General features: G+C 41.5%; 1 protein-coding gene across 1 annotated transcript; it reads left to right on the forward strand.

The window, feature by feature from the left end:
- The first annotated feature begins 1,276 nt into the window (after positions 1-1,276).
- On the forward strand, positions 1,277-4,165 carry LOC138877598 (uncharacterized). Its single transcript, XM_070157222.1, has 4 exons — positions 1,277-1,429; positions 1,538-1,589; positions 2,036-2,577; positions 3,710-4,165. Exons 1-4 carry the CDS (start codon positions 1,277-1,279, stop codon positions 4,163-4,165), a joined length of 1,203 nt encoding a protein of 400 aa, XP_070013323.1.
- The last annotated feature ends 8,902 nt before the right edge of the window (positions 4,166-13,067 follow it).

The raw sequence follows: 13,067 nt of genomic DNA on the forward strand, positions 1-13,067 counted from the left end.
CCCTGGATCCATGCTGCCAAGGCGGTCCCATCCACCCTACATTAGATGGTCAAATTTGAAGGGGATAGACAGTAAATAGTTGTGTACGATGAGGATAATCGGTGTACTCATAGTGATTCCATTGTGTCGTTCATTGAGGTCGAGGACGACAAGGGGCCATGGGTCTATCAGGTCTTTGACATGGTGTCAGTTGAGAAAATTCCAGAGGGGAAACGCATTCCAGTTCTAAAGGTAACTGCCACGTCAGTCATGGTAGCTTTCGAAATGTTGAAGAATGGTTTGTACCTGGTAAGGGTTTGGGTGCATCTCTGCAGGGCATTGTGCAGCCGGTGTCTCTTCTTAGAAACTTGGGTACATTTGGTCTAGGAGTCAAGCCCACGGCCGCCGATGTGAGAAGAGCCAGAAAAATGAAACAGAGGGCATGGGCATCTTTCCAGATCATTTGTCAGGCCTAGTACCAGAAAGCGCCCAGTGACGACGGTTCCGAGTTCAATGGTTAATGTTGATAGAGATTTGATTGAAAAAATTGAGAGGTTATTCGCTGATATGAACATGTTGGAAGCTGGAGAGGGTTCGAGTAAAGCGGATGTGCAGTTTGTGGGGCCTAGTGCAAAGATTAACAATTGGGAAGCTACTCCTCTTCCTACTCGGAGGGAGTTTTGGTAGTTTACTTTGATTTTCTTCTAGTTTATCTGGATTATTCTAGGGTTGTAATTCAGATTCTATGTTCCGTCCGTTTGGATGTATAAACATGGTTATCTGTAATTTCAATGAAATGCAATTTCCTTTCTTTCTTCATTCCTGATAGTTTTATTTTTGTTTTTCTTTTCTTCCTTGTACAGTTCTTTTTATGTTGGTTTCAATGACATGACATGCATGAGGAATCTTCGGCTCGGTCTTAAGAGCCAATCTAATCCTGAAATAGTAATACAGGAAATAGGATGTGATAGATGAATGGGAATATGATGATGATGAGGCCTTTGAAGATATTAGAAAAGAATTAAGCCATTTTGAAGAAAAACCCAAGCCTAACCTGAATGATACAAAAGCAGTCAATTTAGGGGATTCGGATAATGTAAGAGAAACTAAGATAAGTGTCCACCTTGACCCACAAATCAGGGAGGAAATCATTAAGGCATTGTTTGAATACAAAGATATCTTTGCATAGTCATATGACGACATGCCGGATCTAAGCACTGATTTAGTGGTTCACAAGTTTCCCACTAACCCGGCATTTCCTCCCATCAAGCAGAAGCTTAGGTAATTTAAAACTGATATGAGCGTGAAGATCAAAGAAGAGGTCACCAAGCAGTTTGATGCAAAAGTCATCCTAGTCACTCGATATCCCACTTGGTTAGCCAATGTAGTACTCGTGCCAAAGAAGGACGACAAGACCAGGGTGTATGTTGATTACCGTGATCTCAACAAGGCGAGTCCTAAGGACAATTTCCCACTGCCCAATATCCACATTCTGATTGACAATTGCGCCAAACATGAGATTGGATCTTTTGTGGATTGCTATAAGGGTTATCATCAGATCTTAATGGATGAGGAAGATGTAGAAAAGACAGCATTTATTATTCCATGGGGTACGTACTGCTATCGGTCATGCCATTCGGTCTGAAAAATGTTGGGGCAACTTATATGAGGGCAATGACAACCATATTCCACGACATGATACACAAGGAGATCGAGGTTTATGTGGATGATGTGATCGTAAAGTCTAGAAAGCAGTCTGACCATGTCAGGGATTTGAGAAAGTTCTTCCAAAGGCTTCGCAGGTACAATCTTAAGCTCAATCCTGCAAAATGCGCATTCGGTGTGCCATCTGGAAAATTGTTGGGATTCATAGTCAGCCGCCGAGGTATTGAATTGGACCCGTCAAAGATTAAAGCTATCCAAGAATTGCCACCTCCAAGGAACAAGACTGAAGTGATGAGTCTATTAGGGATGTTGAACTACATTAGCAGGTTTATTGCTCAGCTTATGATAACCTGTGAGCCTATCTTCAAGCTATTGAATAAATATGTTGTAGTCAAGTGGACAGATGAGTGTCAAGAAGCATTTGATAAGATAAATGGGTATTTGTCAAATCCACTTGTGTTGGTGCCACCAGAACTGGGGAGACCTTTGATTCTGTATTTGACGATTTTGGATAGTTCGTTTGGTTGCGTGTTGGGTCAGCATGATATCACCAGCAAGAAAGAGCAGGCCATCTATTATCTCAGCAAGAAGTTCACATCTTACGAGGTTAAGTACACTCAATTTGAGAGGACATGTTGCGCCCTAACTTGGTTAGCACAAAAGTTGAAGCATTATTTGTCATCTTACACTACTTATCTCATCTCTTGTTTGGATCAATTGAAGTATATCTTTCAGAAGCCTATGCCTACAGGAAGACTTGCAAAGTGGCATATCTTACTCACGGAGTGTGACATCGTCTATGTGACTCAGACTACGATGAAAGCACAAGCACTGGCGGACCATTTGACCGAGAATCCGGTGGATGAGGAATATGAACCCTTGAAGACTTATTTCTCTGATGAAGAGGTGATGCACATTGATGAGTTGGAACAGGTTGAAAAGCCAGGATGGAAACTTTTCTTTGATGGGGCTGCTAACATGAAAGGCGCTGGGATAGGAGCGGTACTTATTTCTGAAACAGGGCATCACTACCCTATTACGGCTCAACTTCGTTTATACTGTACTAACAACATGGCTGAGTATGAGGCATGCATTCTGGGTTTGAGGTTAGCTATAGATATGGGTGTCCGATGTCTTGGTGTTGGGAGACTCGGACCTTCTAGTACACCAGTTCTAAGGAGAATATGAAACAAGGGATTTAAAACTTATACCGTACCGACAATGTTTGCATGATCTCTGTCAACGGTTTCAATCAATAGAGTTCCGGCATATTCCAAGGATTCATAATGAGGTTGCCGATGCTTTGGATACTCTGGCATCAATGTTACATCATCCAGATAAGGCTTATGCGGACCCTTTGCAGATTCAAGTTTGCGATCAGCATGTTTATTGTAACGTGGTGGAGGAAGAACTCGATGGCGAACCGTTGTTCCACGATATCAAGGAATACATCAGAATGGGAGTATATCCGGTACAAGCCACATGTGATCAAAAGAGAACAATTTGTCGTTTGGCAAGTGGATGTTTCTTCAGTGGAGGAGTTTTGTACAAAAGAACTCCAAATCTCAGGTTATTAAGATGTATAGATGCTAGACAGGCCACAGCTATCATGACCGAAGTACATTCCGGAGTCTGTGGACCGCATATGAGTGGATATGTTCTGGCAAAGAAGATCCACCGAGCAGGTTATTATTGGCTCACCATGGAGTGAGATTGTATCAGTTTTGTGCGCAAGTGTCATCAATGTTAGGTGCACAGAGATTTGATTCATTCTCCGCCATCAGAATTGCATACAATGTCTATGCCATGGCCCTTTGTTTCTTGGGGCATGGATGTCATTGGGCCAATCGAGCCAGCAGCGTCCAATGGGCACAGGTTCATTCTGGTGGCCATTGATTATTTCACCAAGTGGGTTGAAGCTAAAATTTTCAAATTCGTGACCAAGAAAGCAGTGGTTGATTTTGTGCATTCAAACATCATTTGTCGATTCGGGATACTAAAGGTAGTCATCACAAATAACGATGCTAATCTCAACAGTCATTTGATGAGAGAGTTATGTCAATAGTTTAAGATTACACATTGCAATTCTACCTCATATCGCCCCAAGGCGAATGGAGCAGTCGAGGCAGCCAATAAGAACATAAAGAAGATACTGCGGAAAATGGTGGAGGGTTCCAGGCAATGGCACGAGAAGTTGCCATTTGCATTGTTGGGTTATCGCACTATTGTTCGTAGTTCATTAGGGGCAACTCCTTATTTGTTGGTATATGGCACTAAGGCGGTGATACCCGTGGAAGTTGAAATTCCGTCCCTTCGGATTGTCGTTGAGGCCAAAATTTATGACGATGAGTGGATCAAAACTCGCTTAGAACAGTTGAGTTTAATTGATGAGAAGAGATTGGCAGCAGTTTGTCATGGTCAGTTGTATCAACAGAGAATGGCAAGAGCATATAACAAGAAGGTGCGTCCACGGAAGTTTGAAGTGGTTCAGTTAGTATTGAAACGTATCCTTCCTCATTAGGCTTAAGCAAAAGGTAAGTTCGCCCCAAATTGGCAGGGACCGTTCATCGTGACAAGAGTGTTGTCCAATGGTGCTTTGTATTTAACTAATATAGAAGGCAAATGTATAGAAATGGCCATCAATTCTGATGCGGTCAAAAGATATTATGTATGATCTCTTTGTTTAAATTGTGTTTGTTTGTACTTGGCATGTTTTGAAGATTGGAATGACGAAGGTATTTTGTTCTACTATCTAAACACTTTATTCCTTGCTACCCCGTTGAGCCTTATTTATTTTCTTTCATACCCCTCTTTCAGAATCAGTGGCAAATTTAGAAATGCGAGAAGAGAGAAAAGAGAAAGGAAAGACTGAAAAAAAAGAGAAAAAGAAGAAGAAAAAGAACAGAAAAAAAGAAAGGAGAAGAAAAAGAAAGAAAATCACAACAACAAAGCAATTTCTATGACATGAACTACGTTCGACCTGATTCCTTGTAAGGATACGTAGGCAGCCTCACGGTTTGGTCTCATCAAAACAAAAATCCAAAAGTCCCTGAGAAAGAAACTGGGGCAGAAGTTATGGTTGTTGTGAGAAATCTGATTCCGGAAGTTGTAATTTTTAACCCATTTGAATTGTTTTGTGCCTTTTATACCCTTTCTTTCTAACCCTGTCCAAAATCCCACGCTACGGGTCAAAGAAAGACCTTCTGATCAGTCTTCGAGAAATGCCAAGTCAAACAGGCAGAGGTGATTCATATCAGGGGCAACACTCTAGGCCAAGCAGGAAAAATTAAAAAGGAGAGAGTCTTGTTGGTGAAAACCCTCACGGGCACCGTAAGGCGATGAGAGATGAGAGAAATAAAAAATGAGAGAGTCTTATTGGTGAAAACCTTCACGGGCGCCTTAAGGCAAAAGTAAGTTGAGATATGAACAAATGAGGAAGGTCTGTTGGTGGAAAACCTTTCAAGGCACCGCAGGATGAACAAGGTCAAGGTTTGGGTGAAGAAGTCAGGTTATGGAAATTCTAGGGCAACAAAGTATGGCAACTGAAAGTTGATTGGTTGGACAGATTGGGATAATTAATCCAAAATGCATGTCATGATCATTGGTACTAGTTGTTCCACACAGATAAGTTTCTTTTCTTTCTCCCTTTTAGCAGTCATCCAGTTTTGGATTCTTCTTATCCTTAACTCGCAAAGTCATTGCGTTTCATTTTCTTTTGGGTTTTATTTCTTTAAGTTGTTTCAATGTCGATTTTGTTTGATCAAGAAAGAAAGGGTTTCAAAGCTCACTACCAACTTCCAAAATTGCGAAGCATAGTTTGGCCAGAACATACCAAGACAGCATGATGTAAAGCGGGGTATAAGAAGTCACCAGAAGTTTCATCGATGAAATAATTTGGCAATTTTAGGGGAGATGCGAAGGTTCAGATAAAAGGGTCAGAGGTGTAAAACAACAGTATGGGTATAGAACACTCGGGTCGTCAAAGGTCATGGGGTTTGAAAGTCAGACAGAAAGTCAAGCGGTTCAGGGCCAGTTCGGGAAAGCAGGTCGAAATGAAACATGGCAGCGGAGAGACCTTCCGCAAGAATGCCTCAACTAACCACCATTTTAAACTGACAAGATTTTTCTTTGATTGAAACAGGGGCATAAAATTTCATTTGTTTCGAAGGAACTCTCCGTAAGGGAAGAGCAAGCACTAATCAGGTTTGACCGTAAACTCTCAGGACCTTCCTGGAAAATGTGGTTTAGTTAAAATTCAAAACAATCATGAATAGCATAGAGGAAGGTAAGTTGGTTTCACAGTTTGTATGTTTAAGATAGGATTCAATTTGGAGTTTTCAGGACCACTCCCTATGAATAATGGGACCTAGTTTTAAGATTTCCATTAGATCACAAGATGTATCGTAAATTCTGTCGTAGGGTAGTATAATTCAGTCGTAAAAGTGTCATTTGTTTAGGACAAGACTTGATTGCGAGTTGCAGGACCTTCCTGGATAATAAGATGTAGTCTAAGACCCTTTTAAATAACAGGACTTAGCGGAAGTAATACCTTTAGAAGATACAACTTAGATCTATAATTGTCGTTTAATTAAGAGTTTTCAGGACCTCTCTGGATAATAGGATTTTGCTTTCATATTCTTAATAATAGTTGGTAGAAGGATTTAGTTTTACACTCACCTATGTGCCCAGCTACCAAACTGGGGCAGAAAAAGTTTCTTTTTTTGTCTATTTTGTGAAGTCAGGAGCCTGCCTGGAGAGCAGGGAATACATTTCAAGTTCAGCAATCAGGAGCCCGCCTGGAGAGCATGGAATACATTTCAAGTTAGCAGTCAGCAACCCACCTGGAGAGCATGGAAATACATTTCAAGTTAGCGGTCAGGAGCCCACCTAGAGAACAAGGGAGTATAACTCAAGTTTTAGCTTTCAAGTTCTTATTGATATTTGTTAATGTGGTTCATTTTACACTTACATATGTTCCCAAATACCGAAATTGGGGTAGAAAATTTTTCTTTGTTTTTGTCTATTTTGTTGAAGTTAGGAGCCCGCCTGGAGAGCAAGGAATATATTTCAAGTTAGCAGTCAAGAGCCCGCCTGGAGAGCAGGGAATACATTTCAAGTTAGCAGTCAGGAGCCCTCCTGGAGAGCAGGGAATATATTTCAAGTTAGCAGTCAGGAGCCCGCCTGGAGAGCATGGGAATACATTTCAAGTTAGCAGTTAGGAGCCCTCCTGGAGAGCATGGGAATACATTTCAAGTTCAGCAGTCAGGAGCCCGCCTGGAGAGCAGGGAATGCATTTCATGTTTAGCAGTCAGGAGCCTGCCTGGAAAGCATGGGAATACATTTCAAGTTCAGCAATCAGGAGCCCGCCTGGAGAGCATGGGAACGCATTTCAAGTTCAGCAATCAGGAGCCCGCCTGTAGAGCAGGGAATACATTCAAGTTCAGCAGTCAGGCGTCCACCTGGATAAAGGAAAAACATCTCAAAGTGTAGTTGGTAGTCAGGCATCCACCTGGAGAAAGGGATTGTACTGGAATTGACAAGCAAATGCTTGGGCTAGATCATCCCATGTGTACCATCTTCCATGATCCCGCCGAGTATACCATTCCAACGCCGAACCACTCAGACTCTGACTAAAATACGCCATTAGCAGCTTGTCTTTCCCGCCAGCTCCCCTCATTTTGCTACAAAAACCTCTCAAATGTGCCACTAGATCACCATGCCCATCATACAAATCAAACTTGGGCATCTTAAACCCTGCCGGCAATTGCACATCTGGAAATAGACATAGATCTTTGTAAGCCACACTTACTTGACCTCCCAACCCTCTCATATCTCTGAACGATTGTTCTAAGTTTTTGACCTTTCTGATTATTTCCTCATATTCGGGATTTTTGGGTGGCTTTTCAGTTTCTGCCGGGAGATCAAAATGAGGAGTGTAGGAATATGGTTCTAGAGCTTTGAAGGTAGGCTCCGGGGGTAATACTCGCTGTCGTGAGTCTAGAGCAGAGGCTCACTGGAGGATTGGTGTAATGTAGCAGGTGGGGGTGCCACAAAAATGGGAGTAATTGGTGGAGGAGGGTACGAGACTTGTTTGGGTGGTGGAGCTTGCGAGGTATGGGAAGTGGTGCCGTAGTATTGTTGGTAGAGGGGAAAGGCTGGAGATGAGTTCACAGTGGGAAGTTCCTGAGATTGAACCAATGGTGGGATATAAGCAGGGTTGGCGGGATAAACTGGTGGTAGTTGCCCTTTTGCCCAGGCCTGGTACATTTCGGCCATCTGCTGCTTCAACTTATACATCTCTTCTTTCATTGAATTAACATCCAATTCTTCCGCCTCCCTTGAAGGATTGATGACACTGGTATCAAGTTTCTGATTGGCCATGATCGATTTGTTTTTTAAACGGGTGTTGTATGAGTGAGTTGCCATAATGACACACAACTAACCACCTACCTGTTACTTGATGACAACAACGAACTTGTTAGCGATCAGGGTTTAATAGATAGGCAACCGCGTATTTGGGGAATGAATGCACCTAAGTAGTTAACCGTTTCTATTATGCATTTGATCGGTTGCTCGCGTCATCCCGGCTTTTCCTTATTTTTGTTTGCAACTTCTTCTCTTTTCTTTCCACTTATGCCTTTCTCCACTTATTTTCTCTTTGTTTTTATCCCTCTCATTTCTCTCTCTTGTTTTGCCATTTTTTCCTCTCCACGGTTTTTATTTTTTCCCATCTTTTCTTTTCTTTCTTCTTCTCTCTTTTTTTTTCCATATTTATTTCCTTTTTTTTCTCTTTTGGTTGTGGTCGAATCCTATGGAGATTGCCCAAGTAACATGACCCCGCATGAATCAGACCGAGCGTAGTTCTGGGAGATAAGTGTAAAAGTAAATAATAAAAAAAAATTGGGATTTTCAATTTTCATGAAAAGAAAATGCTTTGATTACAAAGACTCAAAACTAACAGACTCCAAAAGAAACTAACAGACTCTGATGCAAAGACGAAATACAGATTCCAAGAAAATACAGGCTCAAAAACAACTGACAGACTCTAGCAGAAAGAAAATACAGACTCAAAACAACTGACAGACTCTAACGGAAAAGGAAATACAGACTCAAATGAAAATCATGAATACATTAATGCTCCGGGTGCCCGCGGGACATCATTCGGTCTCGGCGCGGGACTATATGCAAGATCCCTTTGAAGTCTATCCAAGTCACTCATTATCTGTTTAACAAATGTCATCACTGCCGTGAAGAAGGTGGTGCGAGTCATATCCTCATAGGCTTGACACTTCACAAAAATGTAATCGGCGATGGTTCTAACTCTCTCTCTTATGACACCTTTTTCTTGCAACAAACGCCCGATCTGCTGGGCCCTGGCTTCCAAAGTTTGCTTGGCCACTTGATTGTGCTCCTGAAGTTGTTGCAAATCGATTTCTAATTGTGCCAATGCTGCATAACAATGTTCTCTTTCAACCTTGAAGTCTTTCGCCTGTTTGATCATTTTGTTTTCCGTGGTGACGACCCTTTTCTTTAATCCTGCGACCTCATTGTCATACTTTTCTTTCAACTGCTTAACCAGGCGTGCTCGTTCATCTTCATTTTTAGCTAATTGCTTTTGAGCCCTGGCTAGTTCACTTTATGATTTGTTCAAATCAAAACTATAGTCACTCACTTTCTACCCCAAGTTATCTATGAGTTTTTCATCTTTGGCACTTATGGAGGGATCTTTTGCCACTATTTTCATTTTCTGAATCTTGGCTCGAAGGGCCTCATTTTCTTTGGTCAGCTTTTTCTTTTCCCCTTCATCTGCCGCGACTTGCAAGCTATTTTCAAACTGAAGGTCCCTGACTTGCCTTTCCAATTTACTTATGGTAACCCTGTACTCGTTTTCTTTGGTCAACCAGTCCCATTGCACTTGTGCTCCGTCGGTGTACTGTTGAACATGGGGTCTCTTTGCGGGCCTTTCGGGCTCATAATGAACTTGGGATATTTTACCATACCAAGCAGTGTAACTAGGCTCCACCTCGCCTCTGGATAGATCTCGTACTTGAGTATTAGGCCCTAAGAATCTGCACTGATGCCGAATCCGACGCACTTTTTCTTCTAGGAAGGCAGCTTTTGGTTCTAACTCAATGACCTGCTGACTCAAATCTTCATCGTGTGGGATGGTCTGGTATCGGCCTAACTAACGTAGGACTCTGTGCGGAGCATAAGGCTGGATACTCCGAAGACCTATCAACAATAAAAAACACACCTCAGCCGACATATAGATTACTTCACTGACCGAGAGCCACCCGATCGTCCATTCGATCTTGTTTTCAGTCAAAGATCTCAAATGAGCATGCCATGCTTCCGTAACATCCGGGAACTCATAATCCTCTACCCATTTTTCATGTTTTATGATGCATTCAAGGCTAGTCATACCACAATTCAAGTATCCGAGACGGCGACAAAGGTGTTCCTCCATCCATAGTTGTAACAGCATATTGCACCCTTCAAAGAACTTTCATCCTTCACGACAAAGGGTCAGAGCTCGGTAAATTTCCGCCAAGATCAGCGGCACTATAGTCCATTTACCTTTTTCATCATAAAGTTAGCTATCCCTACAAGCCCCAACTCTATGTTCCCGTCTTTTCTGGGGCAAATCAAAATACCCAGGAATGCCATTTTAAAAGCTAATCCTCTCAGAGCTTCCCACTTGTCTTGGTTTCCCGCATGAGTAAGACCGGTATATGGCGTTTTGAAGCCACGGGGATTCCCGTAACGTCGATACAAAAAGTAGAAGGTACATAATCCTTTGGCCAAATTTCCGTCTCGGATGTCCCTACTGATGCTTAACAAGTCCAAAAATTTGTGAGGGGTTACTATTCTCGATGCTACCGGGTATTGATTTCTACGATTCCCCTCGAAACCGGCATAGCCTGCTATCTCTTCCAGTGTAGTAGTTAACTCGAAATCAGCAAAGTGGAATACATTATATGCTGGGTCCCAAAATGGTATCAAGGCCTCAATCACGTATTTTCTTGGCTTAACCTTCAAGAGCCCGATAAGACCGCCCAACGCTTTTGTCACAACTTTCCTGCTATTGTCCCCCAAATCATGCCACCACATATGTATCTCCAACAGGATCTCTTCACAGACTGAGAAAGGATTATTTTGAATTGTGCTCATCCTGCACATTTATTAAGGTGATTTTAATTAAAAGAAAACTATGACTCATTTTGACCCAAGAAAAATGACCATTTTTTTCCCCAAAATTTTCACAAAATATCCGAATTTGCATATACGGCCTTTCAGCACTCCAAAAACGAAGATTTTAAGGTTGTGCTCGCTAACGACAAAACCTTGAAAAATGACCAAAGGTGGCTATTCTTGCAAAAACGGCCTTCCGGCGCCGTTTTGGGGACATTCGGCTATTTTAGACAAGAATGGCATCACCTTACTTATTTGCAATAAAATTAAAAATTTTGTTCTTTTTGGACTATTTTTGCAAAAAAGAAGTTGGACCCGATGGGGGTTGCCTACGTATCTCACTCCCTGTGAGAATCAAACTGGCGTAGTTCGGACAAATAAAATAAAACCAACTATTTTTCAAAACAAAACCTTTTCCTTTTTTCATTTTTCTCAAAAACTTTGGCAGAGTTTCAGTACCATTTGGACATTGGTTTTTTCAAAACAGGTGATTTAACTCACTTAACCCTCACATTGCTATTCTCTTTTTTTTTTAACTTTCTCCCATTATTCAAAAGTCGGTCAGCATGCAAATCCAAATCAAATAAATGCACAGGTAGCAAGTAAGATGCATCAAGATGGTCTTTTCATTTTTGGTGCACCTTTCCTAGACAGACCCAACCCCTGTGTTGAGTCTCCAAAGTCAAATGCACGTGATGCAAGCAAACGTTCCTACTAGGGATCCGACATGAGGTCTTGTTATACTAGATTTAAAACTTGGGGTTATTGTTCTAGACCTGGCTTACCTGAGCGAACAACTCGAGCCGATGTGGGGCAGCGTACCGGGAATACAGAAGCTTCACCGGCTTTGCAACTTGTCTGAACCTCATTCTAAAATTTGGGATATGACTCTAACATAAGAGAAGTCACACAAAGTGCACACTCCTCCATGATTTAGAAGACTCAGAGAGAAGAATGGTTTCGTAGCAGTTTATATACAGTTCACAGAATATCAAAGAGGTACAAGCAACACTTAGCACATTAGGCACAAACATGTAACAAAATCAGATAATTAATAAAGCCAACTATAACAATTCATCTAAGCTCGAATTCTGAACCCTGAACCAGAGATTCTGGGTTCGATCCCCAGCAGAGTCGCCAAAGCTGTCACACCTCCTTTTTTACCTACACCCCCAAGAGGGTGTATAAGGGGGTTTTTCCAATTAAAGGACAATCGAAACGGGATTGTTTATTAAAAGATTCAGAGTTGCCACTTGGGAGATTTATGGCATCCCAAGTTACCGGTTCAAATCCCGAATCGAGGAAAAGATTGACTTTGTATTACAGTCCGCGAACATAGAAATCCGGGTAAGGAATTCTGTTAACCCGGGAGAAGGTATTAGGCATTCCCGAGTTTCATGGTTCTAGCACGGTCGCTCAACTATTATATTCGGCTTAACTATCTGATTTTAGAAATATGTTTTAACCTATGATGCCATTTTAAACTTTTAACCACTTTTAATTAATTCTAAAGAAGATTGAACGTCGTTTTAAAACATGCCTTTGGATCGCACCACATGAAATGCACCCGCAATCCTAAACAAATTTTAGTCAACGTTTTAAGATTTTGATTTGGCTCACATGAAATGCACACCCGAGTTTAGGAAGGTAATATTATTAAAATACGTGCCTAAAGCAACTGCGCGTTTTAACTTTGCGAAGGCCATGAAAATTTGCTAAATGGCATGCCTCGAGTTCTAAGTATTTTGGAAGAAATAATTAAATGAGGGCCACGCATTTAAGTTCTTATTTGGCGCGGCGCACCTCAATTCCATTTTGAAGGGTATTTAAACTAAAAGCTCGGAGGGCCATAGACTATGTCTTATCTAGGATAGCACTCCTCAATTATTTGAAATAGTCTAACTTAAATAAAGTGGAAGCTCGAAAAAAAAAACTTAACAAACATTTATGTTGACATTTAAGACTTAAAATGAAATAAATAAACAATGATTTGTTTCCCCTTGAAGCTAAATCCTATGACGTACTGCAATTATAGAACTCACGAGTTTAAATAATTTGGGCCAAACTCGAAAATAGGCCCAAATGGTACACAATGGAGCGGCAAAGTGGAGATTCAAGATCTTAATGCCTTATCCCCATTCCAGGCCGGCTCTTTGCATTCATGCCCAATAGACCTGAATCGATCCACACAACGCATAAGCTAAAGACTTCTGGGTGCCATGTCGAACTCG

The sequence above is a fragment of the Nicotiana sylvestris genome, chromosome 9 (assembly GCF_000393655.2).
Source record: "Nicotiana sylvestris chromosome 9, ASM39365v2, whole genome shotgun sequence".
In the NCBI taxonomy this organism is placed as follows: Eukaryota; Viridiplantae; Streptophyta; class Magnoliopsida; order Solanales; family Solanaceae; genus Nicotiana; species Nicotiana sylvestris.

Bases quoted from the DNA above. Each gene is read 5' to 3' on its own strand.
- LOC138877598 (XM_070157222.1), top strand. From the start codon at position 1,277: ATGAGCGTGAAGATCAAAGAAGAGGTCACCAAGCAGTTTGATGCAAAA. The intron at 1,430-1,537 runs GCGAGTCCTAAG...GGTTATCATCAG, and splicing joins ATTACCGTGATCTCAACAAG to ATCTTAATGGATGAGGAAGA. The intron at 2,578-3,709 runs GTTGAAAAGCCA...TTATGTCAATAG, and splicing joins ACATTGATGAGTTGGAACAG to TTTAAGATTACACATTGCAA.